General features: G+C 36.2%; 1 protein-coding gene across 7 annotated transcripts in view; it reads right to left on the bottom strand.

Annotated features, from left to right (window-relative positions):
• CFAP20DC (CFAP20 domain containing) overlaps positions 1-12,977 on the bottom strand; it is an 84,059-nt gene that overhangs the window by 58,123 nt on the left and 12,959 nt on the right. For 6 of the 7 annotated variants that reach the window (XR_008451583.1, XM_054076116.1, XM_054076115.1 and 3 more), the window contains 3 exons: positions 5,524-5,638; positions 2,566-2,722; positions 790-954 (listed from right to left, as the gene is read on the bottom strand). Coding sequence is in view for 6 of the 7 variants with exons in the window: in XM_054076116.1 (XP_053932091.1) it covers positions 790-954; positions 2,566-2,722; positions 5,524-5,638 (437 nt within the window). In the remaining variant the exon portion in view is untranslated. Of the gene's footprint in view, positions 1-789; positions 955-2,565; positions 2,723-5,523; positions 5,639-9,256; positions 9,498-12,977 lie in introns of those variants that run through there. The other variant, XM_054076120.1, reaches the window with a different exon arrangement.

Genomic DNA, 12,977 nt, shown 5'->3' with positions numbered 1-12,977 from the left:
GTTTAGCAAAACAGGACGTGTCCTGCCTGCTACCTGCTCTGTAGTGTTTTTAATGAAAAAGTTCATAAGGTGCCGCACATCTTACAGGTTTAAAACTCTGTGAAGTCTCACACTCTGCTAGCCTAGGAACTGTAACATGTGAATGTTTCGCTCCCACATTATTCCCTTCTCTTTTGAGATAATTCATAACGATAACAGACAATACAGAGCCTAGAATGAAAAACTTTTAAGGCCTCCTGCTGTCAGCCTTCAGCTACAACAACAATTTAATGTTTGATCCTCTGTTTGCTTTCTGCTTCCTTTATATCCAAGTCAACAGTTTGTATCCTGACTGTCTAGCTTCTTTAATAAATCTCACTTATGCAATGTTGTCAAAGTCAAAATTACACGTTTTACTATCTTCTAGGTTACAGAAACATTCAAATAACTCTACAACACCAATAAGACAAGACTTACTTCTCCAGAGAATACGCTGAGGAGACTACATGGGGTCATACTGTTAGGAGAGTTTCATTAGCGCAAACCTACTTCAAAAGAAGTGTAACTGAGCAGCTACATTCCCGTGTACATTCAGAAGACATACCTCAAGTATTGTTATTATAAATCCTACACTTGAGTTAGAACTGTTCAGGCTGAACCTATAGAAGAGACACGTGTCCACGTGCTCATGTCATTAAGCTGTGCAAGAGTTGTCACTGCAATTCTTAACATGTGCTTTATCAAAAAATCCACTATTTGCATGCAGACTGCAAGAGAACACATTCACAGTATTTTAATACAACAGAATACCTGTTTCTTGCACTGCTAATTGATCCTTCCTGAATCTTATTTCTGTCTCGCGAATATCAGTCAGGTTCAGCACTTGTGTAACTTGCGGCACGTCTGTTTTTAGCTGGCAGGTTTGAGGAATAACATCGGTGGACTTACATTGCACAGATGTAACACCACACGTATCTAGAATCAAAAATCATGAGCTTTACTTCTCTCAGATGATGCAACAGAATTAAATTTGACTTAGATTATTTGTTAGTTAGATTACATATATTTTAGTTCATACATTTATAACAATTTAACAGATTATAGTAATATAAAAAATTGCTGCAATTGTTCACTCGTCCACAATAAAGGTTTAAATTTTAAGATGGTATTTCTTTTGGCAAAGAAATATGAATACATTTAAACTAAGAAATACACACCAATGGCTGAACAGCCATGGTAAATCAGCTTCTTCGATTTGGCAAGTGAACACACAAAACAGAAACACAAAATTAATTTTGTTAATTTTTATTAGAAGTCAGCTTTAATTCTAATACTGATGCACTGATTTTCAGACAAGCAGAACATCGGAAAATGGTATTGATAACCATTGGACTGAAGTAGTAAATAAAGAAGTCCCATATATGCATATAAAGAATTGAGATCCTAATAGAAAAATCCAACAGTCCCATGTTATTTTTCAGTAGCGGACATGCTTATTTAACTTAGTTAAGTATTAGTAAACATTTTTTCACCAAGTCGGTAATTATCTACCACATTAAGACAATACTTAGTGACAAAATATTCATATATACCTCAGAATTACTATGGAAACCAGAAACTAGGTATACGTCAAGGTTTTATCACTCAATATTGTGGGGCAGAGAAGACTAATTCTTTCCCCTTCTACCTCAATGATCTTGCACAGAAATAATGTATTAGTAGATGAGGTTTTTCCTTGCTATCATTTTATGAACGTCACTCATACTGTACATGAGCTGCTAATACAGAATAATACTCATAGCGCACCTTGAAATCACTGCTTCTACCACCAAGGAAGTTTAAGCAAAGAACTCAACCCTCATTAGAAGTTGCAATGTCATTTCTATTCAGTGGAGCTCAATTAACTGGCTCAATCATCTGAGAGGAAAAAAGCTTTATCAAATCATGATCATTAATTTGTTAATTAATAATAACAAAAAAACCTGCTATTGTTTTTCTGTAATTGGGTATGGAATTTTTTTAATGCAGCCAAACCTTGAGGAGTAATATAACTTTAAGACTTACCTAGATAAGGAAGTTTGTAAACACAGAGGAAATATTAATACCCATGAGCTGTGTAATAATCACAGAATTGATAATCCAATAATTAAAAGTGAAGTATTTTACCATGTGTACAGTTTATTAAAGCTGTCTACTCATTATGTTAACTACATTTTGGAATTCTGGAATTGATTTAGAACATTCATGCAAGTTTTTGAAGCTTCAAAACAGAAGAGAGAAAACAATGCACTAACAGAACTAAATTAAATTAAAGCCAAGGTGGCCTCTAACTGCAGGTTTTTTCTGAGAATTCAACAGATTCTCTCTGTAGTCATTTTTTTAATTAATATTTTTTTCCAACATCACCAACAAAAAGAAGAAGTAATCACAATGATCACGTACTCCCTTACTGGTTTAGGTTTTCCAAAAGTAAGATATATATTGTTACACTTAAAATACTTTCAAACTGCCAAACCGATGACTAAGAAGCTTTGATTCTTTAAGATGAACAGTTATGATTAAGACTACATAGTAATTGTAACACACCGTCTTCCTCAGGTGTATCTCGAGGCTTGGATTTTAAAGTGAAGATCTTCCTCACTTTACAGTTAGCTGAAATAATAATTCCATCCAAAGACTGGAAGACAGCTCCTCTGAATATTTCACTGGTGAATCCTACCAAGTCAATACACATATTGCACCACTAGAAAAGAGAAACAATACTCTGTAATAAAACACTAATCATTGCAGAAGAGTATTAGTGTCTAGTCTCTATAAGTGAAGTCTCACTGGAGCATTAGATTCTTACAGGCTGTGATTCACAACACAGGACATTTTGATATTAAAAAAAGCAACTGCTGTATTTACAGTTACAATTATTTATACAAACAGATCAGTACGTGTGACCCAGTGACTGCCAGTCCAAGTGAGCTCTGTTAGCTTGCATATCCACAATACGTTCTGCAGTTATTTCCAAGTAACTAACGGGTGAGAAAGCATATTTACTGAAGGTTTTCTGGGTGAAAAAACTGTTAATATTACTTTGCAAGTTAAAGTTACTGCAGCTTAAGGGCTCCTAAGGCTATAGGTTGGAGATTCTTTGATGATTTCTTTCTGAGACTCATAAAAAAGGACCCTCCGAAGCTTGCACCCCTTCCACGCTGAAAACCATCAGGCAAATTTCAGGTATAGACAAAAAAACAGTGTATCAAAACATCTTAAAACTTCTTCTTGTTTATAATAAGTGCTATCCATGTCTGATAAGACATTTCCAGAAGACAAATCAGATAATGACAACTGCCTAGGTTGATAAAGATCCTACTTAAATACATTTTAATTCTCATTAGATGATTATTCCATTTGTTTCAGGAAGCACTATTAGAAGACACCTGGAAGTGTTCAAGGCCAGGTTGGATGGGGCCTTGGGCAGCCTGATCTAGTGGGATATAACTGTCCATGGCAGAGGGGTTGGAACTGGATGATCTTTAAGGTCCCTTCCAACCCTAACTATCCTATGATTCTATGAAGACCAACATGAATGTGCTACACTCTCCTGCATTATTTCATTATCTCTTTAATTCTCTCTGTTTCAAGTTTTTTTTTCCATTTAACTAAACACTTCCATATTGCTGGTTTTTATAACATAGAAGCCAGCAGGTATCTGTTTCGCATGTGCACCATATTACAACTCCATTATTGTCCTAGAAAAAAATGGAGTTTCATCTACAACAGGTAATATCACAAGCAGAAGACCTAACAAAGCATGTTTTCTTCTGGCTTTATATTTTCCATTTAGAGTCTCTGATGTTTAAAAACACACAGGCTCACAGTTCTGATACTCAGTCCTTGTGGATTCTGATATCTAATGAGGGCTAAGCTGACACTAACACATCTTCTACAGCTGGGAAATAAACAGAGATGGTCTTGAGGAGAAATGCAACCATTTTCGTGAAGCCTGCAGAACTGTAATATATTCAATGGTTTCTAAACGCCAAATAGTGAATATTTTTTAAGAAAAAAATTAGGTGCATACATTAGTATTCAGCTCCTAAGTGTGAGATTTTAGAAGGAAAGGAATACTTGTTTTAAAGACATCAAGCAATGGAATGGAACATGCAATATCAAATTATAACTACTATTTGTATTGCGAAAGTTGAAAAATAGTACCATTTATAAGAATACAATAAGAAAAGGTAAGCTATCTTCTACTAATGGAAAAAAACAACATTATATCCTTATTCACAACCAATTATACTGACAGTAATGATCAGCTTATGTATACAAGATGTTAAACTACCAGAGTAATGAAAAAGATCTAAGAAGACGACAGATATTCAGATACACTGAGAAATACAGACCTACTCTTTAAAGCTGGGCAAGCATTAAGGTTGTTACAATATTTTGTCACTATAACTGACCAAGTCATTTAGACAGATCTCTGATTAATATTTCATTATCTATATTAAAATACATTACTGAAGGTTGCATCCTGATTGAATTTAACTTGTACATTAATACATACTTTAATCCTGAAATATTTGTGCTAGTCTGACACCAAGACCAAGTAACAGAAATTATACTGTAGAAAGATAACTTCATTTCAGTGGATCTTGAATTAACAGTAACTTCAGGGCTATGATCTAATGCATGTTAATTTGAAAAAAAAAATCCAACTGGTTCTTCCCACAAAGCAGAAAACTCCTGAAATCTAAAATTATCACATTTGTTTTCATCTAAACTATCTTAAAAAAGTCATAACTTTAGAGGTTTTCACAGAATATTCTCTCTCGTGTCTATCCTCAAATCCACAGCTGCTTAGTACACTGTTATCTAGTTCTCTTGGTGCATACTTATATTTTAAAATATTTGAAATCTAACTATTCTCATCTCTCAATTTCCTAAAGCAGTATTTAATACTTGATTTGTTACAAGGTTATACGGTAACCGTTGGGTTTTGTATGCTGACAGCTATTACCCTACGTTGTGGCTGGGCATGGAAGAAGGCAACAGGGTGAAGATGACAGCTATTTTATTTTCATCAGTTTGACAGATACACTACTTTATCCATACCAGAAGCTGGAAGAACCTGACACACATGAAAGCAGTCATTGACTACAGCCTACCTGCAGCTCCAGGGAATGTAACAAAAGGTCACTACAGGAGAAGGCATATATGAACAGGAACACTATAACGAAGAAGTATCAGGTACACAGAAAAATTTGCAGAGGCTGAATAAACAGCAGAAGTGAGAGATTAACACATCACTAACAGCATTAATCTTGGAAAATGGGAATGAACTCCTAATGTTAGAAGAAGGGTAGAAGAGTAGCAGAGCGAAGTGGTTCTGACACCATCCAGTAGAGGGGACATACACACCTCTTGCATCAGCAGGAAATGAATTCTAAACCAAATAAGTGATTTCAACAGGTCTATACACTTACATAAACATTTCTGACAAAAAAGAGCATTCAACCACAGTTCTGGGAATATTCCCAAGGTACTTACTATTTCGCGCTTCATTGTAAACAAAGGAATTTTCGCATGAAGAGGGGTTACAGACAACTCCTTGTGGACTGTTGATAAATACAATCTTCTTTTAATATTTCCTATATCCGTTATTCTATAAAAGAAAAAGCAGGAGAGAAAGGAACAAATCTTTGTCAATAAAACAATTCAGTGTCTTTGGACAATCACGAAAAACTATTCATATGCAGAACCTTTATGTCAATGACAGCAAATATGGAATTTAAGAATTACTCTTTGTGAGACGAGTAATGAGATTTCTCTCTCAAATTCAAACTTGGTGGCTATACTCCTGAACATATAAAATCACTTTACATGCTAATTTTATTTCAACAGTCTACACTCTTCGCTAGTTTTCCACAACCCTTCAAACTATGAAAGAATTCAATTTGTATGAACCGAGAATCCAGTAGCCCTTAATAATCACACTTGTTTCTGCCTCTTAAGCTTGTGTTATCTTGGGACACACTGTCACCTGCTAACTAGAAAAACATTATTCGCTTTCCCTTCCTAAAAATGCCTCTGTCATTTTATATAGACTCTTTGTCATATTAAAGTCAGACAGAAGACATTGCCTGTTTTACTTCCTGAACACATATCTTCAAATGTGAATTATAATACAGAAGTTTATTGCTCACTATTCAGGTCAACTCACAAGGGCACCAAAGGACACTGAATTTGAACATTTCTCATAGATTCAGACCACAGCTACGATCACAAAGACTAGCTTTCCTTTAAGCTGATAAAGAGGGTCATTTTTACGTTCTGTTTCCTTCAAGTCTTGTAAGTAGCTGTTCGGGTTTTGGCTGGGATAGAGCTGAACTTCTTCACAGTAGCTCGCATGGTCTGTGTGCCGGGTTTGTGCTGGATCCACTGTTGTTACCACAGGGGCGTTTCAATTACTGCTGGGCAGCGGTTGCACAGCATCAAGCCTATTTCTGCTCCTCACCCAACGAGTAAGGAGGCTACGGCTGCACAAGGAGCTGGGAGGGGACACAGCAGAGACAGCTGATCCCAACTGACCAAAGCAATATTCCATAACATATAGTGTCATGCTTGGCAATCTAAAGCTGGTGGGAGAAGGAGGGAGAGACGGATGTGTGGAGTTATGGTGTTTGTCTTCCCAAGTAACCCTTACATGTGACAGAGCCCTACGTTCCTGAGGATGGCTCAACATCTGCCCCGACAGGAAGCAGCAAATGCTTTATTTTGCTTCGCGGCTTTTGCTTTACCTACTAAACTGTCTTTATCTCAACCTATGACCTCCTGCACTTCTAGCCTTGTGATTCTCTCCCCGATCCCACTGTGGGGTGAGAGAGAGTATGGCTGCGTGTGGCTTAGCTGCCTGCTGGGGTTAAATCACAACAGCAGCACAACCTTGATACCTCCCAGCACTCTGGAGAACAGACTTTAAAGGCTGCAATGTGCACAATCTGTACAGGGGAATGATGATTAATCTACCTATTGTTTTTAAACAAGCCTACTTCTAACAGACATGTATTTCTCTAGTAATTAGCAGCCCCTTTGAGAAGATGACAATTACAATAAGCACCTTCTATGACTACTTAGTGTTGTTAAAAACAATGACTCAATCATTTTATTTAAATACTGGGGTTAACTTTAAAATTTTAAGACAGCCTTTTTTTAATTATTTACTGAAACCACATTTTCATCAGTAAGGATTATTGTAGCTTAACTAATGAAATGTTGTCACCCCAAATTTGCAGATAAAGACCCTGAAATGTTCTTAGGCTTCCTTAGGCCAGCTTAGGACATTAACTCTGGAGCAAGGTACGTACTGCAGCTGGTTTCGGCAATTCAAGTGTTCAACCAAGGATGGTACAAAATGTATAGTAAATGCAAGTATATTAACATCAAGACGTTCTACTACTAAAGGCGATACAAACACAGGAGTGCTTTTTTATTTCCCCATAGCCATTAAGACCACCATGCAAAGCAAAAGTTGATCAGCTTTCTGGAACTTGGTGATTCTTTCCCTTGCAGACAATCGGATCTTTAAACAATTCAATCTTGTAACACAGGAAGGCAAATCAAAAAGTGGAAAAGTTGTTTCATCTTTAAAGACTAGCAGTTCCTCTCATATATCACAGGCACTTCAAAGGCAGAAATTGCACTCCTGTGCTGGAGGAAGAACATTATGCCCTCACCACTGCTAACTTTTGGCATAGCAAATTTCAGAATCAGTTGCATATGTATGTATGGATGGGTGAAGAATATCATCAAGTCCTTGAAAAGTGATTTAATCAGAAACCTTCAAAGTGTCTTACAATGTTGGCATTCTGAACTTGATCTTACTTTTGACAAAAATTAATCAATATGTGATATAATTCACCTAAGATCACCAGCAAGGAGGCCACAGAGCTAACCCTGTGCCCCAGATCAAGGCTTAGTTCCATCCATCACTTTGCTTTTCATATATCCTGTGATGAAAAATCTATGGATGAATCTAAATCTTGATGTTCAGAAGCGCTAAGACAGTGAACCTCAAATAATTGGAGTAGTGATTGCCTGAAACTCTCCTGCATCTCCTGGTTATGCGTAGAGATGAGCAACTGTGCTGTGGAACCAGGTAGTTGCAGTAACACGAGTATTGAAACACAAGTTAAAACACTATTCCTGCTGAAACACAAACTGTGGAATTCTCAGCAGAGAGTGTTGCTTTAAATGATGCTAAGACTGCAGTAGGAGCTCAGACTTAAGTCATGCATATCTCCAAACAACTGGCAATAAAAACTTAAGTGAACTTTATCATATTATTTCAATATGTTACAATTTTATTATTTATTTTATACAAATATTTTTATCTTTCTCTCTCCTGAAAAATATTAGGCACCTTAGCAATAAAACGGCCATTAGTAAATGTACAGCTCAGTAACATTGCAAAGTGCAATACTAAACACATTCACTTAGATAAAAATACACATATTTATATCAGACTCTGTCACATAAGCCTAAAATAAGATGGGTTTTTGTGACGGTATGTATGCCATAGACAAGTGTCAAACCTTAGGTATACAGTTATAATCACATCAAAATAAGTTTATCTTTCAGTAACTAAACTTAAAACAATAAAAACAGCTGTATTATGCAGGGAAAATTAAGTGAAACACTTGAACAGGTAAAACTGGAAAAGATGGTCTTAAAACTCTGTAAAATAGTTTACTTCCTGAAAGAAGACAGATAAGTATTTGAGAGTTGGTGTAACTTTCGGATTTTCAGTTACATTGCTTCTTGGAAAACAAAAATAAAGCATGGGTCTGCTGAAACCCTTATCTGAAATAATTCAGACAACTGGAATTAGAACATTAGAACTCTCAGTTATAAAATTACTCAAGAGTACTTGTGGTGGAATTCAATTTTTTTTAATCTGTTATCAAAAAGCCTGACCCATGTTAAATGTACAAAGGCACAAAACACCTGCAGCACACATCCTGATTTTCAAAGATGCATTAAAAAAATCTATATGGAAGTTAATGTATTTTTATTATGTCTGTACTTCAGTATTTATATCAAAGGGTCAGACGTGATAGAAAAGTAATGTTGAGAAAAATGAGGTAGTCAACAGGAAAATCAACCTCATTTATAACAATATTCCTGCGATCAGCAGGTGCATAACTCTCCCAGCTCTGGTCATTAACTGCATTCATTTCACACTTAACATCTACATTTGCAAACCATTTTAAAGTAAAATTACCTTTCAATTCAATTTTCAATTCTATTTTATGTCTTCAACTTTGATTGACTATTCTCCTCACAATGGTAACTGTGAGGAGATTGCAAGTAAATAGCAGCAACTACCCAAGAGTACAGATAAACTCATCTTCTCAGATTACTTATTCACTTTGCTTCTGTACGTAGAATAATTTACAACCATTTGTTAATGTTCAATTCAAGGCTCAAAATGAACTTAGAAACAATGATGCTGTACTGTTGAAGGGACGCTTCATTTATCAGGCTCACTTGTTCTTAAAACGAAAATGGTTTTCTTAAGCCACAAGTCGACCAAACATGAAGGTATTTGCTCAGCACTGATGTTGGTAAGCAAAGAGCAACTCTATACAATCTATTACTAATGGAAATCTCTTTGTATCCTGGTCAAAATCCAGACAGAATCCTTTGGTAAAGCTTAACTGTTAGTATGTGAGTATATTAGTACTTAGCAACTGTAGGGTCCTTTTCTCAATAAAAGCTACGTGCTTGAGACATATTAGACAGTTCAGCTCTATTTTAAAGACAGAAAAACAAAAGAACAGCAACAGCCAACTGACTTGTCACGCCTACAGATAATCTTAAATTTCTGTATACAGGAGGAGCCTGTACTTTGCATACGTTTTATTTTAAGCACTTCTTGTAAATTGGTCTCATAGGAGATACTATGTTATTGCCCTGGCTGCCCGATCATCTGAAATCCAGAGCCCTGCATTCTACACTCATAAAAACACTTAGTTATGTTGAAAAATCAATCAAATCTCTACAAAATAACATACCAGGAAGACTGATATGTCACCTAGACCTAGAGAACAAGTTGTATAGATCCAGCTTTGGTTTTATATACTGGAATTTTCTGTTGATAATGTTTTTCTGGAAAAAATTAAACAAAAGAACACAGAGAAGACTCCTTAAACAGAATCCATAAAGGCAGTAGTAGAGGTGGCAGGTGCAAAAAGAGAATCATCAAATCTGCTTGCTAGAATAGAAAAGCTTTCCAAATATGAGAGTTATGAAGAACTGGTGATTCCTGAGCTCTCCCTAAAGATACTGACTTATTTGCAATTGATTTTCCAACTGACAGAATGACCTGTCATTTTCACTGATCAAGAATCATTTGTTGTGAAAGTTTCATGACCCTTAGAACTTCACCTGTATCAAAAATCTTTCTGGAAGTGGTCATTATCATTGATAACATATTCTAGAAACTTCTATCAATATTTTACTATCTTTGGTTTTGAAATGATCTTGTCTTTCTCTTATTTTCAAGTATTTAGTAAATTCTATTATTAGGCACTGTGGTGTGTTCTCTGAGGCATGGCTGACTGTGCCAAATTGTTTACAAAACCGTAATTCTAGAAAATCTGTTTTAATTTGTTCAGTACAAAATAATCTAATGAGTATTAATACGTGGAAATTTCTTTTCAAGATTCTAAACAAATTACCCTTATAATGCAGTTATTTATGTCTGCAACTAATTCTGTTGGCTCTTTCTTTATTGGCTACTATGCATTCCATTTTGTTTTTCTTTCCACAAATTCATCTATTCTAAAGAGACAATCTGTCCTTTCATGTTGACAAAGGAAAGGTTATGTTCACACCTGCTATATCTAACAGCCATATTTCTCACATTTAAACCATTTATTCTAAGAATTACTAAGAACCGCTAAGAAGTCTGCCCTTTAGAAAGGCAAAACTAAGTTTTCTTGCTAAGACTGGATCACACATTTACTTTATTTGGCATATGAAAATCCTAACTAACAAACCCTATCAGCCAAACATAAACAGGAGTCAGTTTCCTCCATGTAACTTAAATTGATCTACTAACCAAAATATACATAACTGGCAGTGGCTCTGAAGTCCTAGAAGACAGTAATTTACTCAGTAATATCACCAGGACATTACCTAACACCACGATGAGATTTATTCTATTCATTTAATAGCATATCATACAGTAGGTCAAAATAGTCTCACCATCTAGCAAGTTAAATCTTAATGAAACAAATCATCTCTCCCACCAGTTCCAAGAGAGCCAAGATTGATTTAAACAAAGATAAACTGATATTGCTTAAAATAATTACTTTCAAGGCATTTTGAAACTCATGCAGAAATATTACAACACAGAAGGATAACGTTCTTGATCTCGGACGGGGAAAGTGTACAGCCTGGACATGCTTCATCAGCCTACTTAGCCAAAGGGGCTGCACTATACTGAATTAGGACTGCTTGTAACTGCACTGGCTGTTCACTTGCAGACACTACAACTGCAGCAATCCCTGCAACATCAGCCTTGGAGGATGTAACAGCCTGATGAACAAAATATTCCGTTTTGTGACAGCTGTTGACTTCACTGTACAAACTTTATTTCATCTTGGCGGACTGCTGAATGTGCTCCGGTAAGAGGAGAAAGCAATTTTTGAAACAAGTAGGAGAAATGGATTTTTGTTCATCGCTCTGTTTCTCTGGTCTTTACATAAACAGTAATGCTGGACGACTGGTGCATAGAAAGAGAAAAGGCTCCCTTCCTCCACTCTCCCTTCCTTGCTGAAATGATCTCCACTCCCCCTACCACTCCTAATTGCCTATTGCACAGTTCTCCTCTGCTGTCACGCTTGTCCTGCCTTCCCACTACGACTCCTCCTTGCCCTGCCTCCCAGGCTGCAGAAACAAACTGTTGCTGAATACTGCCTGGAAGACTTTATTGTAGCGCATAAGGCTGGAAACCCTTAAACCACCGTGCACCTCACCAATTCTGGTTTTATATATGATCACATATGCTGTATGTCAGATGACAACCGTGCCAGCAGTGTTCTTTATAGATAAAAACTCCTTACTCATATTTTTGAACTGCCAAAGAGAAGGGGTGGCTGCACCATTGCTTCACTCCCTTTTCTTACAGGAAAATAGAATTTTACATACCCCAATACTTTTAAGAATGTTTCTGTGTTTCACACCTGTTTCACAAAAAAAAATTCAAGGAGCAAGCCCAATGCTACTAAACACCAGAACTTCAAATGATCTCTCCGGCTAAATCTGTTCAATAAAGTTTACCTTCAGACTCCACATAAAATTTTCAGATAGTGTCACAAGTGCATAACAGAATTAGCATCTATGGCCTGCTTCTAATTTTACAAGTCTGGTCTAAGTTTTGCAAGACTAACCAAGATTCCAACTGTTATTGCTCTGTATCTGAAGACATGCTGGGTCTTTAGATTAACATGAATAATTTATCATATCTGTCAACAAAGCTAAAATGATGACTAATTATGATAGCGTGTAATTCACATCAACTCAAGCTATGATAGTGCCTATGAATAAATTAGCTATGCATGTAAAACCTAGTATGTTCTGGTAATTAAAATTTGACAGCAATAAACATATTTACAGAAACAACTGTTTGTTGTACTATATTTTTTCTTTTTTCAACCTATGTTCTACAGTGCTGCTCACAAGCCTTGCAATAACATTTCTCATCAAAGGCAACTACTTTAGAAATGTGGACCTTTTAAGCCCCAGTCCCTGCAGGTTCCTCTATACATAACTAGCTAAACTTTGACAGGAAGCTTCTTAAACCTTACCAGGTACGTTCCAGAGTTTGAAGCTCCACAGAGTTCCCGTTTGTTCAATAAATCAAGATAATCTCTGTGTTATAAACCCACTAAGCTTCTATGCATGATTGAAAACATCACTCTGCACAGAATGAAAAT

This window comes from Cuculus canorus, chromosome 11 (genome assembly GCF_017976375.1).
Source record: "Cuculus canorus isolate bCucCan1 chromosome 11, bCucCan1.pri, whole genome shotgun sequence".
Taxonomy (NCBI): Eukaryota; Metazoa; Chordata; class Aves; order Cuculiformes; family Cuculidae; genus Cuculus; species Cuculus canorus.
Note: the sequence above shows the minus strand (reverse complement) of the source record. Positions and strands in the feature narration are given on the sequence as shown.